The sequence below is a fragment of the Pseudophryne corroboree genome, chromosome 2 (genome assembly GCF_028390025.1).
Source record: "Pseudophryne corroboree isolate aPseCor3 chromosome 2, aPseCor3.hap2, whole genome shotgun sequence".
In the NCBI taxonomy this organism is placed as follows: domain Eukaryota; kingdom Metazoa; phylum Chordata; class Amphibia; order Anura; family Myobatrachidae; genus Pseudophryne; species Pseudophryne corroboree.
Genome location: NC_086445.1, coordinates 342069193 through 342094302, shown reverse-complemented (window position 1 = coordinate 342094302; position 25110 = coordinate 342069193). Strand labels below are relative to the sequence as shown.

Here is a 25110-nt window from a genome sequence, read left to right as displayed (position 1 = left end):
CAGTTGTGGAATGGGGTGTGGTTAGTGTTGGTTTGGTAGCCAGGAGGCCCCAACAGAAAGGGGCAGGGACAGTGACTCATAGGGGCGATCTGAACCCTAAGTTTGCCCCTGAACCAATCAGCTCCTAACTGTAATTTCTCATCGTCCTAGAGGATGCTGGGGTCCACTTCAGTACCATGGGGTATAGACGGTTCCGCAGGAGCCATGGGCACTTTAAGACTTTTCAAGGGTGTGAACTGGCTCCTCCCTCTATGCCCCTCCTTCAGACCTCAGTTTAGAAAATGTGCCCAGGCAGACTGGATGCACTCCAGGGTAGCTCTACTGAGTTTCTCTGAAAAGACTTATGTTAGGTTTTTTATTTTCAGGGAGATCTGCTGGCAACAGTCTCCCTGCTTCGTGGGACTTAGGGGGCAGAAGTAGGAACCAACTTCCTGAATAGTTTCATGGCTCTGCTTCTTGCTGACAGGACACCATTAGCTTGTGAAGGGTGCTGAACGCTAGCTGCGGCTATGTGCTCACTCCCACAGCACGCCGTCACCCCCCTTGCAGAGCCAGAACTCAGAAGACAGGTGAGTGTTAGAAGAAAGGATCTTCAATCAAAGTGATGGCTAAAGGTACTGAGCGGTTGGCGGGAGCACAGCGCGCCATGTTGCCCACACATACTCAGGCACTGCAGGGCGCAGGGCGGTTCGCCCTGGGCAGCATGAAACGTATTGAAACTGGCATAATAAGGGGCATAAATTGCTGAGGCACAGTCCTACCCCTGCCAGTATAAAAAATTACCTCATAAATGCTGAGGAGAAACGCACCATTGAGGGGGCGGGGCTTCCTCCTCAGTCAGCCAGCACACTGCTCAGCGCCATTTTCTCTCCTTTCAGGCTGCAGAGAAGATCGCTGGTCCTCCTCCACTGCTGAACAAGTATCAGGGTGCAAAACGGGGGGCCACAGTGAATTTGGTGCTATATAATTGTGTGATTAACATTATAAAAGCGCTGCATGTCCGTGGGCATTTTGTGTTTCACAGACGTGTTACTGGTGCTGGGTTGTGAGCTGGCAAATCCTATCTGTGTCCTTCTGACAGATTTTACTGTGGGTCTGTCCCCTATAAGTCCCAGAGTGTCTGTGGTGTGGTTGACATGTCTGAGGCAGGGAGCTCTTCCCCTGAGGGAGCCATTTTAGGGACACAGAGTTGTAATATGGTGGCGCTGCCGGCACACCATGTGCCTGAATGGGTGAAAGAATTATGTGATAGTGTGAATCATATCAGTAAGAGATTAGATAAGTCTGAGTCTCATGCAGAGAGCTGGAGAAAATCAGTGGAAGATGTAATTTTTCATAGTTCTGCCTCTTCATCCACAGACGACCCCGCTGGGTCACATAAAAGACCATTTGCACAAATAGTACATACTGATACCGATACGGACTCTGATTCCTGTGTCGACGATGGTGATTCCAGGGGGATAGATCCTAAAATGGCAAAAAGCATTCAATATATGATTGTTGCTATAAAGGAAGTTTTGGAAGTTACGCAAAGCCCTCCTGTACCTCAGGAGAAAGCTTATTTTTATAAGGAAAGGAAAATTAATGTAACTTTCCCTCCTTCTCATGAGCTGAATACTCTATTTGTGAGGGAGTTTGGGTAAACCCTGAAAAGAAATTTCAGATTCCCAAAAAGATTCAGGTTGCTTATCCTTTCCCAGCAAAGGACAGGAAAAGATGGGAGTCACCCCCTGTATTAGACAGTGCCCTGTCAAGGTTAACTAAAAAGGTGATTCTCCCTGCGCCTGGGATGGCTTCACCGAAGGAGCCGGCAGACCGCAAGTTGGAGACTACGTTAAAATCTATTTATGTGGCCAATGGTACACTGCTCAGGCCCACCATTGCTTGCGCGTGGGTGAGTAGGGCTATCGAGAAATGGTCAGATAACTTGTCATCGGAAATTGACACGATAGATAGAGACGAGATACTCCTAACGTTAGGTCATATAAATATATACATGCTAGAAGCCATGAAAGATATTGGACTTTTAGGTTCAAAAGCCGCTACCCTGGCAGTATCAGCTCGGAGGGCGTTGTGGATTCGCCAGTGGAATGCTGATGCAGATTCCAAAACAAATATGGAGGCTCTCCCGTATTGTTTGGAGATGGGCTGGATGCGTTAGTCTCTGCGGCTACCGCAGGTAAGTCGACATTCTTGCCTTATGCTCCTGCACCGGCGAAAAAGACACATCACTCTCACATGCAGTCCTTTCGGCCCAACAAATACAAAAAGGCCAAAGGTTCCCCCTTCTTTGCAGGTAAAGGAAGGGGAAGAGGAAAGAAATCCGCAGCGTCTCCAGGATCGCAGGAGCAGAAATCAACACCTGCTTCTGCCAAATCTGCAGCATGACACTGGTGCTCCCTTGCGGGAGTCCACTCGGGTGGGAGCACGTCTGAAACTTTTCAAGTCAGATCTAGCTTCAATCTGGCCTGGACCCATGGGTCTTACAAATAGTGTCCCATGGATATAAACTGGAGTTTCAAGACGTCCCCCCCCCCCCCCCCCCCCCATGCCGATTTTTCAAATCGACCTTGCAAGCTTCTCTTCCAGACAGAGAAGTAGTAACAGCTGCAATTCAAAAATTATGTCAGGATCAAGTCATTGTCCTGGTACCCTTGTCACAGCAAGGAGAAGGTTTTTATTCAAACCTTTTTGTAGTTCCGAAGCCGGACGGCTCGGTCAGACCAATTTTAAATCTGAATCTCTACCTCAAAAGGTTCAAGTTCAAGATGGAATCTCTGAGGGCAGTGATTTCCAGTCTGGAGGAAGGGGACTTTATGGTGTCTGTAGACATAAAAGATGCTTATTTGCATGTTCCCATTTATCCTCCTCACCAAGCTTATCTGAGAATCGCAATACAGAATTGCCATTACCAGTTCCAGACGTTGCCGTTCGGGCTCTCCATGGCACCGAGGGTATTCACCAAGGTGATGGCAGAGATGGTGGTCCTCCTTCGACAACAAGTAGTCAATCTATTCCTTACCTGGACGATCTCCTGATAAAAGCGAGATCCAGGGAACGGTTGGTCCAGAACATTGCACTCTCCCTGTCAGTACTCCAACAACACGGTTGGATCATGAATTTTCCGAAGTCACAATTGGAACCGACAACAAGATTGTCCTTTCTGGGGATGATACTGGACACAGAAGTTCAGAGAATATTTCTTCCAGTAGAAAAGGCTCTGGAAATCCAGAGAATGGTCAAACAGATTTTGAAGCCAACAAGAGTGTCAATACATCAATGCATTCGATTGTTGGGGAAGATGGTGGTGGCCTACGAGTCCATACAGTTTGGTCGATTCCATGCCAGAATATTCCAGTGGGACCTGTTGGACAAGTGGTCCGGATCCCACCTACACATGCACCGGAAGATAATCCTGTCCTCAAAAGCCAGGATTTAGCTCCCGTGGTGGCTACACAGTTCTCACCTACTAGAGGGACGCAGGTTTGGGATTCAGGACCGGGTCCTAGTAACCACGAATGCAAGTCTCTGAGGCTGGGGAGCAGTCACACGGGGAAAGCTTCCAAGGAAAATAGTCAAGTCAGGAAACCTGCCTTCTAATAAACGTTCTGGAATTGAGAGCCATTTACAGCGGCCTTCTACAAGCGGTACATCTTCTTCAAGATCAACTCGTGCAGATCCAGTCGGACAATGTAACAGCAGTAGCGTACATAAACCGTCAGGGCGGAACGAAAAGCAGAGCGGCAATGGCAGAGGTGACAAAGATCATCCTCTGGGCAGAAAGGCATGCAAGAGCTCTGTCAGCAATTTTCATTCCGGGAGTGGACAACTGGGAAGCAGACTTCCTCAGCAGACACGATCTCCATCCAAGAGAATGGGGCCTACACCAAGAAGTCTTCACAGAGGTGACAAGTCTTTGGGGAGTTCCTCAAGTAGACATGATGGCATCTCGTCTCAACAAGAAGCTTCAGAGATATTGTTCCTGGTCGAGAGACCCTCAGGCAATAGCAGTGGATGCACTGGTGACCCAGTGGGTGTTTCGGTCGGTATATGTCTTCCCTCCACTTCCACTGATACCAAAAGTTCTCAAAATCATAAGAAGAACAAGGGTTCGAGCAATCCTCATTGCCCCAGACTGGCCAAGGAGGGCTTGGTATCCAGATCTTCAGGAGTTGATTATAGAAGATCCTCGGCCTCTTCCTCCTTGCGAGGACCTACTGCAGCAGGGACCGTGTGTGTATCAAGACTTACCGCGGCTACGTTTGACGGCATGGCTGTTGAGCGCCGGATCCTAGCCCAAAAGGCTATTCTCAAGGAAGTCATCCCCACTCTTGTTCAGGCCAGGAAGGGAGTAACGTCTAAACATTAACACCGTATTTGTAGAAAATATGTGTCTTGGTGTGAATCCAAGAAGGCTCCTATGGAAGAGTTTCAGTTAGGACGATTTCTCCATTTTCTGCAGGCTGGTGTGGATGCGGGCCTAAGATTGGGTTCAATCAAGGTCCAGATTTCGGCCTTATCAGTTTTCTTTCAAAAACAATTGGCCTCTCTTCCAGAAGTTCAGACATTCGTGAAGGGCGTACTGCACATCCAGCCTCCATTTGTGCCTCCAGTGGCACCATGGGACCTTAATGTGGTGTTGCAGTTCCTTCAATCGGACTGGTTTGAACCTCTGAAGGAGATAGAATTGAAGTTTCTCACTTGGAAAGTGGTGATGCTTTTGGCATTGGCATCCGAAAGGCGGGTGTCTAAGTTGGGGGTCTTGTCTCACAAGAGCCCTTACCTGATCTTCCATGAAGATAGGGCAGAGTTGAGAACTCGCCAACAATTTCTTCCAAAGGTGGTTTCGTCTTTCCATATGAACCAACCTATTGTGGTGCCAGTGGCTACTGACACTTTCACTGAGTCAAAGTCTCTTGATGTGGTTAGAATTTTGAAAATTTATGTCACGAGAACAGCTCGGATAAGGAAAACAGAGGCTCTGTTTGTCCTGTATGCTCCCAACAAGATTGGGTGTCCTGCTTCTAAGCAGACTATTGCGCGCTGGATCAGAGGGACAATTCAGCACGCTCATTCCACGGCAGGTTTGCCGATACCGAAGTCGGTAAATGCCCATTCTACAAGAAAGGTGGGCTCGTCCTGGGCGGCTGCCCGGGGGGTCTCGGCATTACAACTTTGCCAAGCAGCTACTTGGTCAAAGTCAAACACTTTTGCTAAATTTTGCAAGTTTGACACCTTGGCCGATGAGGACCTCAAGTTTGGTCAGTCTGTGCTGCAGGGTCATCCGCACTCTCCCGCCCGTACTGGAGCTTTGGTATAACCCCATGGTACTGAAGTGGACCCCAGCATCCTCTAGGACGTATGAGAAAATAGGATTTTAATACCTACCGGTAAATCCTTTTCTCCTAGTCCGTAGAGGATGCTGGGCACCCGACCCAGTGCGTACTTTACCTGCAGTTGTTATTTTGTAGTTCCACTAATGTTGTGTTAAGATTATTTCAGCATGTTGCTGCAATGGTTCATGCCTGTTGGCATGTGTTATGTTGAATGCCATGTTGTTCGGCATGGTTGAGGTGTGAGCAGGTATGAATCTCACCTTTAGTTTAAAAGTAAATCCTTTCCTCGAATTGTCCGTCTCCCTGGGCACAGTTCCTATAACTGAGGTCTGGAGGAGGGGCATAGAGGGAGGAGCCAGTTCACACCCTTGAAAAGTCTTAAAGTGCCCATGGCTCCTGCGGAACCATCTATACCCCATGGTACTGAAGTGGACCCCAGCATCCTCTACGGACTAGGAGAAAAGGATTTACCGGTAGGTATTAAAATCCTATTTTTTCAAACAAAGCCTGTTATTGGCAGTTATTTAGTTTTGGTACTTTATCTCTCTCCACTTTCTCTCTTCAAGTTTTGATAAATCTCTCCCTTTCTCCCTTTTTATCAGAATGATGACTGTTGTATGATTTCACTATGTGCTGTCACATGAGCAGACAACTTAAAAAATGATTTACACATTTTTGTACTTTATATATAAATACAAGACCGCAAAGGATATGTGTGGTACTTTATTTTTATAGATATACTAATTTTTAATCCTATAGGGCTATTTCCAGTTGAAGGCTAATCCAGGATCATGGACATTGCGGCTTCGTAAAGGAAGATCAGAGAACATTTACCATATAGTCTCGTAAGTACGGAAGTGCAAACCTGCTGGAACATTTTGTGTGCATGGTGTAGCCATACAGCAACTAAACTACTCCATTCATCCTTTACAGTAAATAAAATAAGCAGCTAGTGTGCCGTATAGAAGGGACAGCTAATTTCACTTATACCCCTTTTCCACCTACTTACTCTATTAGGTACCAAGTGACAATTTAGGCTTTGTCAGCTAGATAACTGTTTTTTTGTTTGTACTTCTTGTTGCTGTCCCTTAAATCCTTCCTAATTTTAAGATTACCACTTAACAGACTAGTGAAAAAGTACGTAAGAATAGAATATTTCCATTTATGTTTTCATGAAATGAGCGTATGCCTCCTACCCTAATACTACAATTTATATAGTGACTAAGGGGTCTATTCATGAAGCAGTGAAACGTGTGGAGTAGTGAGCCAGTGGAGAAGTTGCCCATGGCAACCTATCACTGTTGAGGTATCATTTTTTTAAGTGTGCTCTATAAAATTATACGTAGCAGCTGATTGGTTGCCATGGGCAACTTCTCCACTGGCTCACTTCTCCACAATTTTCACGGCTTCATAAATAGACCCCTAAATATTATTGATAATAAAAGGGATGTTCTGCATTTTCAAGATTTGGTGAGTGTCCCACTTGTAATGCTTTGGCAGCTCTTAGGCAACTCAAATGCAGTCATTTCTCCTTTTCTACATTTTAGCCTTTTCTTACATGACCTCTTGCATCATTTGTTAACCAGCTTTTGCTTTTACTTTTTTTTTTTATCAGGGAAATAGGCTATATTATATATATAACGCCTGCATTTTAGAAAACTGTGTTAGAATTTTCTAATGATATACTGTATTTCTTTGCTTTGTAGCATACTTTCTAATAGTTACCGTAGAATAATTCTATATTGTGTTATAATTCTAGGGCAGAGACCCCCCAGAGTAGAGGTGACTGCTAATATATCTGCAGAAAAATGTGTCTTTTAGTACATTAAAGTGGAGTTCCCTTCTGCCTTAAGCAGATTCTGAGAGGCTTTGTAAATATTTAATGCTGGGATAATAGATGAGAATTTGGCAGACAGACATTTTGCACTTTTGATCTATGTTCTTGTAATTGTCCGTGATCTTATCTTTGTCCTGTCATTTAAATATCTCTTGTCATAAACAGCCTTGATTAAATTATTTCTGAACTCGCATTATAATTTTTAAGGCTATATTTCCTGATCTGTCTGGATTAAAATTTAATACAGTATTATCATTAATGGCTGTGTCTGGAATTTTAATATCCCTACTTTTTGTGAAGCTAATTATGATAATTTTCATGACAATTGTTTTCAAAACCCCTACCTGAGCGAAAAAATCCATGATGTACAATAGTTAGTTGGCTTAAGTAAATGATCCAGATAAAACTGTCTGTGTCTTTACATACATAGGGCCTAATTCAGACCTGATTGCAGCAGCAAATTTGTTAGCAAATGGACAAAGCCATGTGCACTGCAGGGGGGGCAGATATAACATGTGCAGAGACAGTTTGATTTGGGTGGGCTGTCTTCAAACTGAAATCTAGGGGGGTCATTCCGAGTTGTTTGCTCGCAAGCTGCTTTTAGCAGATTTGCTCATGCTAAGCCGCCGCCTACTGGGAGTGAATCTTAGCATCTTAAAATTGCGAACGAAGTATTCGCAATATTGCGATTACACACCTCGTAGCAGTTTCTGAGTAGCTCCAGACTTACTCGGCATCTGCGATCATTTCTCAGCTTTTCGTTCCTGGTTTGACGTCACAAACACACCCAGCGTTCGCCCAGACACTCCTCCGTTTCTCCGGCCACTCCTGCGGTTTTTCCGGAAACGGTAGCGTTTTTTCCCACACGCCCATAAAACGGCCTGTTTCCGCCCAGTAACACCCATTTCCTGTCAATCACATTACGATCGCCAGAACGATGAAAAAGCCGTGAGTAAAAATCCTAACTGCATAGCAAATTTACTTGGCGCAGTCGCAGTGCGGACATTGCGCATGCGCATTAAGCGGAAAATCGCTGCGATGCGAAGATTTTTACCGAGCGAACAACTCGGAATGACCCCCTAAATTGCAGTATAAAAATAAAGCAGCCAGTATTTACCCTGCACAGAAACAATATAACCCACCCAAATCTAACGCTCTCTGTACATGTTATATCTGCCACCCCTGCAGTGCATATGGTTTTGCCCATTTGCTAACAAATTTGCTGCAGCAATCAGATCTGAATTAGGCCCATAGAGCCTAAGTTACGATCAGTTTCTTAGACATGCGGTGGTGGGATGCCCAGCACAGGGCTAGTCCGCCCCGCATGTCTGGTTCTGCCCCGCGCCCGGGTGCAAAAGCATGCTGGGCTTGTGAGACAGAGGGTTCAACTTTGGTGCAGGGCCGGATCTAGGGGGGGGGGGGGGGGGGGGGGGGGGCGAAGGGGGCGACCGCCCCCCCTAACACAGTCATAGCCACACCCACTTTTGAGCAGAAGAGAGCTCTCCTGGGAGAGCCCGAGGCAGAAAGATGGGCTGCAGCTTATACCACAGCAGCACAGAGGAGCCAGGAGAGCAAGGGTTACAGAGCATTTGCCCCTCATTTGCTGTTGTGTGGGTACTAGGGCTAATAAATACAATTACCCCATAGCACAGTCACATGTACATAGAACAATCACAAAGCTCTATCTCAGTCTCACTCAAAAAGTTCAGTCAGAATTGAGAGAGGAGGAGTTAAGATTGCAGATGGGAGGAGTTGGGACTGTAGAGGGAGGAGTTAAGATTAAACAGTAAACCGCCCCCCTAAAGAAAAGTCTAGATCCGTCCCTGCTTTGGTGTGGCCAAGTGGATGAGGTCCTCCCTTTCTTGTATGCAGTTTCTGCTTTCTGGCTTTGTTGCACTTGGGCATTCTACTTTACTTCGGCTAACCCTATTGGTTTGGCGATATGCACACACTCTATTCGACTAGTACGACTTTGATGCTGAATCCCCTTAACAATTTCTACACTGAATTGCATAAAATCTGCTCAGAGAATATTTGGGTGCTGAAAGAGGTTACTTCCCTGAGTCAGTTGCTTGGGGAAGGTTTTTTAAGTAATTTCTTACAGCTGCGGGGCGACTTTGATTTACCTAATACAGCCTTTTTTCAAATACTTGTAACTGCAGCATGCGGTGCAGGCTACATTTGGGTTTACCCCTCCCGCTCTAGTTTGAGCTCTAGGGTCAAATTTCCACAGTTTATACTACACTCAATGCCAGATGCTTCTCATGTCACCTTGATTCCCCCTCAAACTTAAATGGGAGACGGATATACGGGTAGGTTTGCTCTCTAATGAGCACTGGGTACAAATCCTCGGTTCTGTTAAATATACCACTACCTGTGTTAGATACCAGCAGGTTTGTTTTTTTTACCTTCACCACAGGGTATATCGTACCTCATTATCTTTACAACAAGCTTGCCTGCGGTCTAATGCTGCTTGCCCGAAATGTGGTGTGGAAGACTCAGGCTTGTGGTTCATTTTCTAGAATTTGACCTATGGTGTCCCCCTTGTAGGTCAAAATTTGGGGTGATATTCTATCTACGGCCCCCTCTGTTCCTCCATATCACCTATTTGGTTTAGATTTAGAGGAGACCCATTCCCTGGAGCTTTACCACTATACTTTATGCCTTACCACCATGGCTAAGGTTATTGTGGTGAGCTCTTCTGACCCTTCTAAATAGAGATCCTTATGGGTCAATCTAATTAGTCGCGATGTTATTGTGGGAGCGGCAGCACTTTATGGCAGCCCGAATTTTCTTAAAAGTGCTCACTGCCCCATAGGGTAGCAAGCAATTTTGTACAAATTGAGGCAGAATCCAGGCTGCAAAGAGTGCAAGATCGGGTGCCGTTGCCGGTGTTTAAATACCACAGCAATGGCACTTCACATCCTTCACAGATAATTTGATTGACCCTTTAGTATGTGATGTGGCTAAACACGAAATGTATCTATTTGAAAGCTGCAACTATGTCTAAGTTCCATGATAAGTGGGATAGATGGTGTCTTTCCAGGCTGGGTAAGGGAGACGGCTCACCTATGGACTCCCAGTCTATCTGTATTATTAGAGTGTTCGGCTTGTGGTGGTGTGTCTCTTTGCCGGCTTGCAACACCTTGTTAACGCCTCACCTGTTCCGAAGTTTTCTCTAAATTGTATTTTCGCATTTGTTGTTTTTCTTTACAATTGATTTATTAATGTTACTGTTTGTCTATGCGTACATTGTAGAACCTGTAACTGGTCTCTAACTGCGCTGCACTTGTTGACCGAAAGTAACCTCACCGCTGACCGCAAAGTTCCCACCATTGGCTACAATGGAGCGCATAGGCGCTACATTGTATCTCTGCCGTGTGCTGCCTCACAGACACTACAGGAGCACACAGCCAATCAGGAGAGTGCCACGACGTGGTGCTCCCTGATTAACTGAAGGGACCCTCTTTGACAGGAGTCAGGGGGGGTCCTGGCAGTCGGGGAAAGGGGTCCCATGTGTAAACATGGGACCCCTTTCAGTGCGTGGTCGGGTTTCCGTTTTTTTGTTTTGCCAAGTACGTGGATTATTAAAAAAGGACACAACACACTGGATTTAGGTGAGTATAATTTTATTTTCAGGTACCCTGGAATCGACGTTGAGACGTGGGCCGAGTAGGCATCTGAACATAGGTAAGTATGTGTGTGTCGGAATGTATGTAATAAAGTTGTACTTTCAAGGTGTATGTGTCCTGTTTTTATTTGGGTATTTTTTTTGCAGAAGAACTATAGGTACCAGCGGGGCCGTTTAACCCCCGCATGCTGGTACTTGTGGTTCTCCAAGTACCAGCTTGCGGGGGAGGCTTGCAGGGACTTGTAGTTCTTGTGCAAAAAACAATATTCTTTTATTTTACACTTGGCTATCAGCCCCCCATCCGCAGCCCATGGATGGAGGGGACAGCCTCGGGCTTCACCCCTGGCCCTTGGGTGGCTGGAGGGGGAGGACCCCTTGATTTAAGGGGTCCCCACTCCTCCAGGGTACCCCGGCCAGGGGTGACTAGTTAGTGATTTAATGCCAGGGCCGCAGGGACCTATATAAAAGTGTCCCCCGGCTGTGGCATTATCTCTCTGACTAGTGGAGCCCGGTGCTGGTTTCAAAAATACGGGGGACCCCTACGCTTTTTGTCCCCCGTATTTTTGGAACCAGGACCAGGCGCAGGGCCCGGTGCTGGTTGATTAAATATGGGGGAACCCCTGTCATTTTTTCCCCATATTTTTTCAACCAGGACCGGCTCAAAGAGCCCGAGGCTGGTTGTGCTTAGGAGGGGGGACCTCACGCAATTTTTTTTTCTGTTTTTACACTAAACAGACCCTTTCCCATAGATAACCATGCACAGATCTCACTGATCCGTGCATAGTTATCCAAACTCGACTGGAAAAAGCAGGTCTATTTTCTTGCTGCTTTTTTTAACGAATCGAAAAAAAATAGACCCGCACTTGAGCACTCAGAGACTAACACCCAAATACGAATGAATAGTGAATGCCCGTATTGTATGAAATAACAGCCGCGTTTGACCGATGGTCTATTCATTCGTATTTCAGAACTTTGCCAATCAAACCATTACGAATAGACCAGACACTGCCGAGTTTTCTGCTTAGTGAATTCCCGGATTGGGACTTAGAAAAAAAAACACAAATCGGCCAAACTCGGATTTTTAGTAAATACTGGCCATGGTTGTTGTTTCTATTGTTTTGTATTGTTTATGAAAAAATAAATGATTTAAAGAAACAAATGTCAGAGACACAGAAATTCCTGAACAGCATGCACATCGCAGACTATTACAAATTGCGCTACATTCTTGTGTGTGTTTGTGGGGATTTGTATTATATAACAATGTATGATTGTCATAAGAGTTAGGGATATGATAGGAATATGTTTGGTGCATGCGACTTTATGCTTACCATGCCACTATATATGATTGATATACAGGTAGGTTAATTGGATTCTGACAAAAAAAAATTTGAACTGTACAGACGGAGCCGCACTCATCTAGTGCGGCTCCATCGCAGGCATGCACTCCCGGCGGGACTAGGCGATCCATTGCCTAGCCCCGCTATGGGAGTGCACATTGTAGTGAATGGGGTGCATGTGCATCACGGACACGCACGCGGCACAGACGCTGCGATGGGCGTGACCAAAGGCGTGCGCGCCCAGGCACAGACGGAGCCATGATTAGCGTGGCTCCATCTGTATTTGTATATGTGATAGGGAATATACAGTTGATTGTAAGCTCCTTTGGGGCAGAGGCTGATGACTGACTATTCTCTGTAAGTGTTGCGGAATATGTGTGCACTATATTAATAAAAGTTGATAAATAACTATTTACTGAACATGTGATGCACTGCATGTGCTGAACATTGAATGTATGGTTACTGTATGTGATGGGCATAGGATTTACTTACAGTATATACCTTCTGCAATATGTGCATACAGTATGTGGGTAGCCAAGCGCATAAATCCATATTACCTTAGAGCACATGCCAAGTACAGATATATATGCTGCAGTACACACTTGTGACGTATGTATATATATATATATATATATTTATATATATATTTATTTATTTATTTGCCATTGTGCTGTGTACCCATGCAAAGAGTGTTGTCAAATGGCACACTAATTTATACATTTCTCATTACATCATGTGGAAAACTAAAATAGTGACAGGGACACAGGTCTGTCTGTGTATTGTATGTTAGTGACATGGTTTGTACTGTCACACCATCACGTGTGGGGTGCGGGGATATACACAATGTATGCTTCTTTTGAGCAATGTATTGTACGCCTGATTTACTATACTGTGCAAAGATTTTAGGCAGGTGTAGAAAAAATGCTGCAAAGTAAAAATGGTTTCAAAAATAGAAGTGTTAATAGTTTATTTTTTATTCGTTAACAAAATGCAAAGCGAATGAACAGAAAAGTGATTTAAATCAAGTCAATATTTGCCTTCAAAATAACATCAGTTTTTCTAAGTACACTTGCACACAGTTTTTGAAGAAACTCAGCAGGGAGGTTGTTCCAAACATCTTGGAGAACTAACCACTGATCTTCTGTGGATGTAGGCATGCTCAAATCATTTTTTCCACATCTGCCTAAAACTTTTGCACAGCACTGCACTTCTAACGCTTCATCAGTTCCAGTGAGCGCCAGCAATGAAAACCCATTATGCATTTACTAGACCACTTAAATTTTCTGATTGGATGCACAGCACTAATTTTGGAACTACTAGTGAACTTTAGCCAATTGTGTGCACAACAACTTATGATTAAATTATAACTTACTTGAGAATGTGTCATTTAAACTTGGAGACTTAGGGGTGTATTCAATAATTGTCGGAAAGGCAGCAGTTTATGACAGGAATAGGTCGGAAGGGGTTCCGACCTATTCAATGCCGGCTGTTTTTTTTCCGACAAGTCGGGAATTCCCAACTTGTCGGAAGCATGTTGGAAAGAACGCGGATCGACGGCTTAAGCCGCTGATACACGTGTATTGTCGGAAGCGCAGCCAAACCCGACAGGTTTTAGCCCCGTTTCCAACAATATCAATCAGACTTTTAAAAAAGTCGGATTGCCATTGTCGGGAACGGGTTTGGCCGGCCATTGAATACACATATGTCGGATCCTTTCTGTCTGAAAGGATCCGACATGTATTGAATATACCCCATACACTGTATGGCATATTAACTGGGAAAACACTCCTAGACATAACATCCAGCGTAGTAAAGCTCATGACAAGCTAGATTGGATACTTAAACTTTGGAAACATAATCTAACATATCTCATTCACTAGTATCAAAAATGTAATGGTCTTATAGTGCCATATTCTCCTTGAAGCTCCTTCCTTAAGAGCTCCAACAAAGTTGCACTTTGGGACTAGGCAAGAAACACTTACTTGTAGTTTAAGTGCACTTTCATGTTTGGCAGTCCCAGTACTGCAAAGTAATAGAAATGCTGTGATATCGTTTTATTCTCTGCGTGATAATTATTTAGCAAGTCAGATTTGTACAATAACTGTTTTACCTGCATCGTATAGCAGTGTTAAAAATTACTATGCAGTGACAATAAACCTTTTGCAGTATTCCAACACTTTTAATTATAATTATCTATCCACAAAATGTAACTAGCAAAACGGTGTCTAATTGTTGGAGCCTCTGCAGTTCCTGAAAGCTAGCCCTTCCAAAATACAGATGTGTTCTCTTGCATCTTTGCTCTGTGCGCTACACGTCGCGTAACACATAATGCGCAAGTGCCGCGTGACTCTGTAGCGCTGAGCGTATTTTTGCAGGGGGGGGTTTCTGCGAAAATGCATTTTAGACACAAAGTAATGTAATGAGACGCACAAAATGTGTTTGCTGATTAAAATGATATGCAGTATGCCTAGGAAATGCTATGCTAGTGTTTCCATGGAAAACACTGTAACGTGGCATTTTGTATGCAGATAGAGCTGCAATCGCAAATAGAATATAGGCATGCTACATCTCATTTTAATCAGCAGAAGCTGCTTGTGTGTCCTATTACATTACTTTGCATCTAAGACACCTTCGTGGACAAAAAATGCACAAAAGGCGCTCAGTGCTACCGAGTCCCACCACGTTATGGCACGACTTCAAGGGCTGTTTAGCAGGACTGCAGCCAGGATGTAAGAGTACACATCTGTAGCTCTCTTACTTCTACATTGTTTATTTTTACTGTTTGTCCTTATTAATCATACTCTATATTTTTCTGTCCCAGTTTATTTCTCCTACTTTCGTTGAAATTGTGAATTTTTTGAATTTACCAATCTTGAAATTGAATTACGCAAACATTTTGGAGATAATGTGACATTAAGAAGGGCAGGGTGCTGTGCTATTTGGGAATGTATGGCTGTGCATAATGCTGATAGAATATATATTAGCGAAGCCCCATTTCACATTTCCCGTGTTGTTTTTTACTGTATGTTTTTTTGTTTTATTTTAACTTGGTCCCTTCATTGTCGAGTGATTAAAGTTGCCCAGTTTCCTTGATTTTAAGCAACCTTTCCCGTACAGTATTTCTCACCATATAATTTAATTATCTAGATTGAAACACTTTTCCGCTAACATTGCCTGTGGTGCAATGATTAGTTTGCTGTCTAACAGCACTGAGGTCCTGTGTTTTATTCCCACCTAGGCTCCATCTCTGTGTAGTTTGCATGTTCTCATGTTTGCATGGGTTTCCTTCGGGTACTCCGGTTTCTTCCTGTAATCCAAAAAACAGACTGGTAGGTTAATTTTATCTTCAGACATAAAAATGAAGTGTATATTTCTGTGTGTACTATATATGGTAGGGATTACGGAGTGGCCAAATTATTATGCAAGTCATTTCTGCAGGTAATGCAGATGCAGGATGTCTGAACTTGTTTAATAACTTTAAGGAGAAGGTATGCAAAGACTAATGAAGTGTATCACTTGTGAAATAATGGGTTTAAGACTTTGAACATGGAATAATTGTTGGTGCTCTTAGCAGGAGTGCGAGCATTAGTAAAACGGCTGCATTGGTGAACAGTTCGAGAGCGGCAATTGTTAAAGTGTACACAGAGTGGACCAGCAGACAAAAAACTGGGTCTGAGCTCAAAGCCTGTGCTCATAAATTGTTACTGGATGCTTGATTGGACTTGTCAGCCTGGGACATCAGTGCATCAAATTGCAGTAGATTTTAACCAGGGACCAATTCAGATGGCCTCTCATACCTTTTTCAGACTAGCAGAGCCGTGTCGCACCTGGGAATTTGTACACAGGTGCTTCCCGGGTGTGACCTGGCTTGAGACCCCTTTTAGACCTGCGGCCCGAACAGGCATATTGCCGGGTTGGTGACGTCACCGGCAACGCTACAGGAGGCAGCGCTTGGAGATGATCATCTCCAAGTGCCGCCTTCTCCTATGCAGAGAATGAGTGCCGGGTAGCCTTGACCCGGCTTATCGTTCACACTGCACCACATCCTGCGTCGATTCCGGCTTCAACCCAAGTCGCGTCCTTGGATGAAATGCTAGGACGCTCAACTGAGCAAAATCATTTTGCGCGTTCACATGCAATAACCCAGGAAATTTATGCTAGTCTGTAAGGGGTATCAGTGAACAGTACACCACACTAAACACAGCTCTTGTGCAGGGAAGGATCAGTAAACACAGCCCTGTGCAGGAAGATATCACTAAACACAGTTCTTACACAGGAAATTATCACAAAACACAGCACTTGTGCTGGGAGGTATCACTTGACACAGCTCTTGTATATGAAGATATCCCTAAACAAAGGCCTTGAGCGGGGAGATACAACTAAGCAAAGCACTTTGAGCAGGGAGATATCGGTAAACAAAATAATTGTACATGAAGATATCGCTAAATGCAGCCTTTGTGCACAGAAATAGCCTTAACAACACTCAAGCATGGAAGTGTACAGGTCTTGGTTAGGAATTATCTCACCTATAATCTTACTCTTCACTTAAAATGGTACAGAACACTCATATAAGGTAGTAGGACTAGTCAGCACTTGTGTAGGGTAATATGACTAGTCTGCACTTGTGTAGGGTAATATGACTAGTCTGCACCTTTGTAGGGTAATATAACTAGTCGGCACCTGTGTAGGGTAATATGACTAGTCGGCACCTTTGTAGGGTAATATGACTAGTCGGCACCTGTGTAGGGTAATATGACTAGTCGGCCCTTTTGTAGGGTAATATGACTAGTCGCCACTTTTGTAGGGTAATATGACTAGTCGGCACTTGTGTAGGGTAGTATGACTAGTCGGCACTTGTGTAGGGTAGTATGACTAGTCGCCACTTGTGTAGGGTAGTATGACTAGTCGGCACTTGTGTAGGGTAGTATGACTAGTCGCCACTTGTGTAGGGTAGTATGACTAGATGGCACTTGTTTAGGGTAGTATGACTAGACGGCACTTGTGTAGGGTAGTATGACTAGTCGGCACTTGTGTAGGGTTGTATCACTAGTCAGCACTTGTGTAGGGTAGTATGACTAGACGGCACTTGTGTAGGGTTGTATCACTAGTCAGCACTTGTGTAGGGTAGTATGACTAGACGGCACTTGTGTAGGGTAGTATGACTAGACGGCACTTGTGTAGGGTAGTATGACTAGACGCCACTTGTGTAGGTTAGTATGACTAGATGCCACTTGTGTAGGGTAGTATGACTAGTTGCCACTTGTGTAGGGTAGTATGACTAGTCGCCACTTGTGTAGGGTAGTATGACTAGATGGCACTTGTGTAGGGTAGTATGACTAGACGGCACTTGTGTAGGGTAGTATGACTAGACGGCACTTGTGTAGGGTAGTATGACTAGTCGGCACTTGTGTAGGGTTGTATCACTAGTCAGCACTTGTGTAGGGTAGTATAACTAGACGGCACTTGTGTGGGGTAGTATGACTAGACGGCACTTGTGTGGGGTAGTATGACTAGACGCCACTTGTGTACGTTAGTATGACTAGATGCCACTTGTGTAGGGTAGTATGACTAGATGCCACTTGTGTAGGGTAGTATGATTAGATGCCACTTGTCTATTGATATATGATTGCACATAGCTCTCATAAAAGGATAGTAGGACTACATGCAAAACTTATGTATGGCAGTATGAGTAAACACTGTTGGCAGTGTTCTGAGCTATCTGGTGTAGTGACGTCAGTCCACACACTTTGTGACTTAAACAGTAACGCAGGCTTTTCTAGTGTACATAGTTGACTCAGATGTAACACTGATAGCGATAATCAGGAGCCCATATTTCTCTAACGTCCTAGAGGATGCTGGGGACTCCGTAAGGACCATGGGGAATAGACGGGCTCTGCAGGAGACATGGGCACTTTAAGAAAGACTTTGGATTCTGGGTGTGCTCTGGCTCCTCCCTCTATGTCCCTCCTCCAGACCTCAGTTTTAGACTGTGCCCAGAGGAAGATGGGTGCACTGCAGGGAGCTCTCCTGAGTTCCCTGCTAAGAAAGCATTTTTGTTAGCATTTTTTCTTATTATCAGGAAGCACTGCTGGCAACAGGCTCCCTGCATCGAGGGACTGAGGAGAGAGGAGCAGACCTACTTAAATGATAGGCTCTGCTTCTCGGCTACTGGACACCATTAGCTCCAGAGGGAGTGGAACACAGGTTCGTCCTGTGCGTTCATCCCAGAGCCGCGCCGCCGTTCTCCTCACAGAGCCGGAAGAAACGAAGAAAGAAGACGTGTAAGGCGGCAGAAGCCTTCGGGTGCTTCATTGAGGTAATGCACAGCACGGCAGCTGTGCGCCATTGCTCCATTACACCTCACACACTCCGGTCACTGTAAGGGTGCAGGGCGCAGGGGGGGCGCCCTGGGCAGCAATAAATACCTCTCCTATGGCAAAATAACCTATATACATGTACAGGTGGGCACTGTACATGTATATAAAAGAGCCCCCGCCATATTTTACAAACTTTGAGCGGGACAGAAGCCCGCCGCCGAGGGGGCGGGGCTTCTCCCTCAGCACTCACCAGCGCCATTTTTTCTTCACAGCACCGCTGAGAGGAAGCTCCCCGGACTCTCCCCTGCTTGGCACATGGTGACAGAAGGGTTTTAAAGTAGAGGGGGGGGCACATAATTGGCAAATATATATACTACAGCGCTACTGGGTAAACATTCTGTGTTTTTCTCCTGGGTCATATAGCGCTGGGGTGTGTGCTGGCATACTCTCTCTCTGTCTATCCAAAGGGCCCAAGGGGGATCCTGTCTTCAGAAAAGAGATTCCCTGTGTGTGTGGGAGTGTGTCAGTACGCGTGTGTCGACATGTTTGACAATGAAGGCTCGCCTAAGGAGGAGGGGGAGTGCATGAATGTCGGGCCGCAGTCGGCACCGCCGACACCAGACTGGGTGGATATGTGGAATGTCTTGAATGCTAATGTAAATTTATTGCATAAGAGATTAGACAAGACTGAGGCTAGGGATCAGTCAGGTTGTCAGATCCCAGTGGCACCGGGACCTTCTGGGTCTCAGAAACGCACATTATACCAGATCACTGACACAGTTACCGACACAGATTCAGATTCTAGTGTCGACTATGAGGATGCAAAATTACAGCCAAAAGTGGCTAAAGGTATTCATTGCATGATTGTTGCAATTAGAGAGGTTTTGCATATCACTGAGGAACCCCCTGTCCCAGACACGAGGGTGCACATGTATAAAGAGAAAAAACCTGAGGTCACTTTTCCGTCCTCATTTGAGCTAAGCGAATTGTGCGAAAAGGCTTGGGAATCTCCAGATAGGAGATTCCAAGTTCCCAAAAGGATTCTTATGGCGTATCCCTTCCCACAAAAGGATAGGATATGATGGGAATCTTCGCCTAAAGTAGACAAGGCGTTGACACGCTTATCCAAGAAGGTGGCACTGCCTTCCCAGGATACGGCTACCCTCAAAGATCCTGCTGATCGTAAGCAGGAAGTTACCATGAAGTACATTTACACACATTCCGGTACTATTTTTAGACCGGCGATGGCATCGGCCGGGGTTTGTAGTACTGTCGCAGCATGGACTGATTCCTTATCTAATGAGATTGATGCCCTAGATAAGGATACCATTCTAATGACCCTAGCGCATATCAAGGATGCTGCATTATATATGAGGGATGCACAAAGAGACATTTGTTTACTGAGCTCCAGAATAAATGCTATGTCTGTTTCTGCTAGGCGACTCTTGTGGACCCGACAGTGGACGGGGGATGCCGACTCAAAGCGGCATATGGAGTCGTTGCCGTACAAGGGGGAGGAGTTGTTTGGAGAAGGCCTCTCGGACCTGGTCTCTACTGCGACAGCTGGTAAATCGAATTTTTTACCTTATGTTCCCCCGCAACATACTAAGAAGGCGCCTCATTATCAAATGCAGTCCTTTCGTTCAAATAAAAGCAAGAAGGTACGGGGACCATCCTTTCTTACCAGAGGTAAAGGCAAGGGAAGAAAGGCTGCACACAGCTAGATCCCGGGACCAGAAGTCCTCCCCTCCGTCTGCAAAATCCACCACATGACGCTGGGGCTCCCCTGGGGGAGTCGGCTCAGGTGGGGGCACATCTTCGAATTTTCAGCCACGTCTGGGTTCGCTCACAGGTGGATCCCTGGGCAATAGAGATTGTTTCTCAGGGATACAGGCTGGAATTCGAAGAGATGCCTCCTCGCCGGTTTTTCAAATCGGCTCTGCCGGCTTCTCCGTCAGAGAGGGAGTTGGTGTTATCTGCAATTCAAAAATTGTATCTTCAGCAGGTGATAGTCAAGGTTCCTCTTCTCCAGCAAGGAAAGGGGTATTACTCAACCCTGTTTGTGGTCCCAAAACCGGACGGTTCGGTCAGACCCATTTTGAATCTAAAATCCCTGAACCTGTACTTAAAAAAAAGTTCAAGTTCAAGATGGAACCGCTCAGAGCGGTCATCGCCAGCCTGGAGGAGGGGGATTGGATGGTTTCCCTGGACATAAAGGATGCATACCTTCATGTTCCGATTTTTCCTCCTCACCAGGCGTTCCTGAGATTTGCGGTACAGGACTGTCATTACCAATTTCAGACGCTGCCGTTTGGGCTTTCCACGGCCCCGAGAATTTTCACCAAGATAATGGCGGAAATGATGGTGCTCCTGCGCAAGCTGGGTGTCACAATTATCCCATACTTGGACGATCTCCTCATAAAGGCGAGATCCCGAGAGAAGTTACTGAACAGCGTATCACTGTCTGTGAGAACGTTGCAGCAGCACGGCTGGATTCTCAATATTCCGAAGTCCCAGCTGGTTCCTACAACACGTCTGACCTTTTTGAGCCTGATTCTGGACACAGAACAGACAAAGGTTTTTCTTCCGATGGAAAAGGCTCAGGAGCTCATGACTCTGGTCAAGGACCTGTTGAAGCCAAAAAAGGTTTCAGTGCATCACTGTACTCGAGTCCTGGGGAAGATGGTGGCATCTTACGAGGCCATTCCCTTTGGCAGGTTCCATGCGAGGACTTTTCAATGGGACCTACTGGACAAGTGGTCCGGTTCTCATCTACAGATGTATCAAAAGATCACCTTGTCTCCCAGAGCCAGGGTGTCTCTCCTGTGGTGGCTACACAGTGCTCACCTCTTAGAGGGTCGCAGGTTCGGCATTTAGGACTGGATCCTGGTGACCACGGACGCAAGCCTCCGAGGTTGGGGTGCAGTCACTCTGGGAAGAAATTTTCAAGGTCTCTGGTCAAGTCTAGAGACTTGTATCCACATTAATGCCCTGGAGTTGAGGGCCATATACAACGCCCTGCGTCAAGCGGAGGCATTACTTCGGGACAAACCTGTTCTGATTCAGTCGGACAATGTCACGGCAATGGCTCATGTAAACCGCCAAGGCGGCACAAGGAGCAGAGTGGCCATGACAGAGGCCACCAGGATTCTTCGCTGGGTGGAAGGCATGTAAGCACACTGTCAGCAGTGTTCATCCCGGGGGTGGACAACTGGGAAGTGGATTTCCTCAGCAGACACGACCTGCATCCAGGAGAGTGGGGACTTCGTCAGGAAGTCTTCGCACAGATCGCGGGTCGGTGGGGACTGCCTCAGATAGACATGATGGCGTCCCGGCTCAACAAGACGCTAAAGAGGTATTGCGCCAGGTGAAGAGACCCTCAGGCGGTAGCGGTAGACACTTTGGTGTCACCATGTGTGTTCAGATCGGTCTACGTGTTCCCTCCTCTGCCTCTCATACCCAAGGTGTTGAGAATAATAAGACAAAGAAGAGTTGCTCACAGAAGATCCGTGGCCTCTTCCTCTAAGGCAGGACCTGCTGCAGCAGGGGCCCTGTCTGTTCCAAGACTTACCGCGGCTGCGTTTGACGGCATGGCGGTTGAACGCCGGTTCCTAGCAGAAAAAGGTATTCCGGAGGAAGTCATTCTTACCCTGATCAAGGCTAGGAAGGACGTGACATCGAAACATTATCACCGTATATGGCGAAAATATGTTTCTTGGTGTGAGGCCAGGACTGCTCCTACGGAGGAGTTTCATTTGGGCCGTCTCCTTCACTTCCTTCAAACAGGAGTGAATTTGGGCCTAAAATTAGGGTCCATAAAGGTTCAAATTTCAGCCTTATCCATTTTCTTTCAAAAAGAATTGGCTTCTCTTCCTGAAGTACAGACATTTGTGAAGGGAGTGCTGCATATTCAGCCTCCTTTTGTACCTCCGGTGGCGCCTTGGGATCTTAACGTGGTGTTAAGTTTCCTTAAGTCACATTGGTTTGAACCACTCAAAACGGTGGAGTTAAAATATCTCACTTGGAAGGTGGTCATGTTGCTAGCCTTGGCTTCGGCTAGGAGAGTCGGAATTGGCGGCTTTATCACATAAAAGCCCCTATCTGGTTTTTGATGTGGATAGGGCGGAATTGTGGACGCGTCCTCAATTCCTACCTAAAGTGGTTTCATACTTTCATATGAATCAACCTATTGTTGTGCCTGTGGCTACGCGTGACTTGGAGGATTCCGAGTCCCTGGATGTGGTCAGGGCTTTGAAAATTTACATGGCCAGAACGGCTAGAGTCAGAAAAACAGAAGCACTATTTGTCCTGTATGCAGCCAACAAGGTTGGCGCTCCTGCTTCAAAGCAGACTATTGCTCGCTGGATCTGTAACACGATTCAGCAGGCACATTCTACGGCAGGATTGCCATTGCCTAAATCGGTTAAGGCCCATTCCACTAGGAAGGTGGGCTCTTCTTGGGCGGCTGCCCAAGGGGTCTCGGCATTATAGTTGTGCCGAGCAGCTACTTGGTCGGGGTCAAACACCTTTTCAAAGTTCTATAAGTTTGATACCCTGGCTGAGGAGGACCTCCTGTTTGCTCAATCGGTGCTGCAGAGTCATCCGCACTCTCCCGCCCGTTTGGGAGCTTTGGTATAATCCCCATGGTCCTTACGGAGTCCCCAGCATCCTCTAGGACGTTAGAGAAAATAAGATTTTACACTTACCGGTAAATCTATTTCTCGTAGTCCCTAGAGAATGCTGGGCGCCCGTCCCAAGTGCGGACTACTTCTGCAAGACTTGTATATAGTTATTGCTGACATAAGGGTTATGTGTTGGTTAATCGGTTGAACCGAGGCTATGTTGTTGTTCATACTGTTAACTGGGTAGTTTATCACAAGTTATACGGTGTGATTGGTGTGGCTGGTATGAATCTTGCCCTTGGCTTAACAAAATCCTTTCCTCGTACTGTCCATCTCCTCTGGGCACAGTTTCCCTAACTGAGGTCTGGAGGAGGGGCATAGAGGGAGGATCCAGTGTACACCCAGAATCCAAAGTCTTTCTTAAAGTGCCCATGTCTCCTGCGGAGCCCGTCTATTCCCCATGGTCCTTACGGAGTCCCCAGCATCCTCTACGGACTACGAGAAATAGATTTACCGGTAAGTGTAAAATCTTATTATTACACAAGGTAACAGTATTAGGTAATGGTACTTATCAGGAGATGTCTGTGGTGGTGAAGCATGGAGGACTGCACAGCAGTGCAGTCTGACTCCCTCTGTAGAGAAGATGATGCATGCACTGGAACACTGTGAATCTCTGCAGCTGAGATGCGCTTCCGGTCTCAGCTCTGCACACACTTGTACACCAGGACTCTGTCTCTCAGTCTCTGTGTATGTGTCACACTCTCCTCACTCTTTCCCTGAGATGGAGGAACAAGAACTTACATCATGTAACTCCGCCTCCGAGTGACTCCTTCTACTAGAGGTCTGACACTAGGGGATGCACCGATAGAGTGATGCACAGAAGGAGACAGGTACAGAGCGCACCATGAGGGTCATTCCGACCCGTTCGCACGCAGCGGTTCTTCGTTGCGGTGCGAACGGGTCGGGAAACTGCGCATGTGCGGCGGGTGCGGGTAAATTGATTGAGAACAGCTAATTACATTGAGATCACTAGTGAGGATAAACACTGACTCATAGCTGTACAAGCATATGATTGCACATAAGTGAGGGGTCACAGCGCCCAAACTGAGGGGGAGCTTTCTATTGGAATATTGCACTTTACAGTACCCTCAGTAAGCCTATCTAGTACAACTGATCAGTGACTTCAAAGCGCCATTGGGCACTCAGCCTAACAACACACATAATTTGATTCAAGGGTCATAGTACCTATAATATATTATATATGTGTAGCACTACACAGCACAGTGTGTGTTTTTATTCACACATATCACACTTTGTTTTGTCAATTTATATGTTTTTGGTTTTAATATTTCACAGCTACAGGTCTTTTTAACTAATATACTCTAATAAAAGTTATAATTTATGTATCAATTTAATGTTTAAGTGCGCCACTTCAAGTCCAATCCTTCTCTGTTTCTTTTTGTGCATAACTATATATTGGCAACAATATATTCAGTGGCAGCACCCCCTATATAATTCAAATATTGGATATAGAATATAACTAGGGGTTTCCTTTGTTCTAATTTGGAACTTTTCTATAATATGCTAGTGCAGTAGTATCCCTTTCCCTGCTAACGTACAAATTTCACGTGGAATGGAAAGAACCTTATTTTTTTGTTGTATTAATAACTTCTCAGGATATCCAAGGTTAAGGAACTTCAAAACCATTTCCTCAAGTTGAGTCTCCAACAGATCCCTGTTGTTGTTAATTCTGGCTACCCGGAGCATCTGGGAATATGGTAAGCCAGACTTGAGAGCAATAGGATGATGACTTGAGAACCTTAATAAGGTGTTTCTGTCCGTTGGTTTTGCATAGACAGAAGACACCAAACGTCCATTGTTGTTAGTAAGTTGCACGTCCAAATATTCAATTTCAGTGAAACTGATTTTGTACATGAATTTAATGGGACCTGACTGCATATTGATATTATCCATGTGCATACAGAACTGCTCCTGTGTACCAGACCAAAAGATGACCAGATCATCAATAT

The 25110-nt window shown here is 45.5% G+C and overlaps 1 protein-coding gene across 1 annotated transcript in view; it reads left to right on the top strand.

The window, feature by feature from the left end:
- UGGT2 (UDP-glucose glycoprotein glucosyltransferase 2) overlaps nt 1-25110 on the top strand; it is an 813961-nt gene that overhangs the window by 591303 nt on the left and 197548 nt on the right. Inside the window, exon 29 of the mRNA XM_063953033.1 lies at nt 6096-6181. Within this exon, the coding sequence (XP_063809103.1) occupies nt 6096-6181 (86 nt within the window). The remainder of the gene's footprint in view (nt 1-6095; nt 6182-25110) is intronic.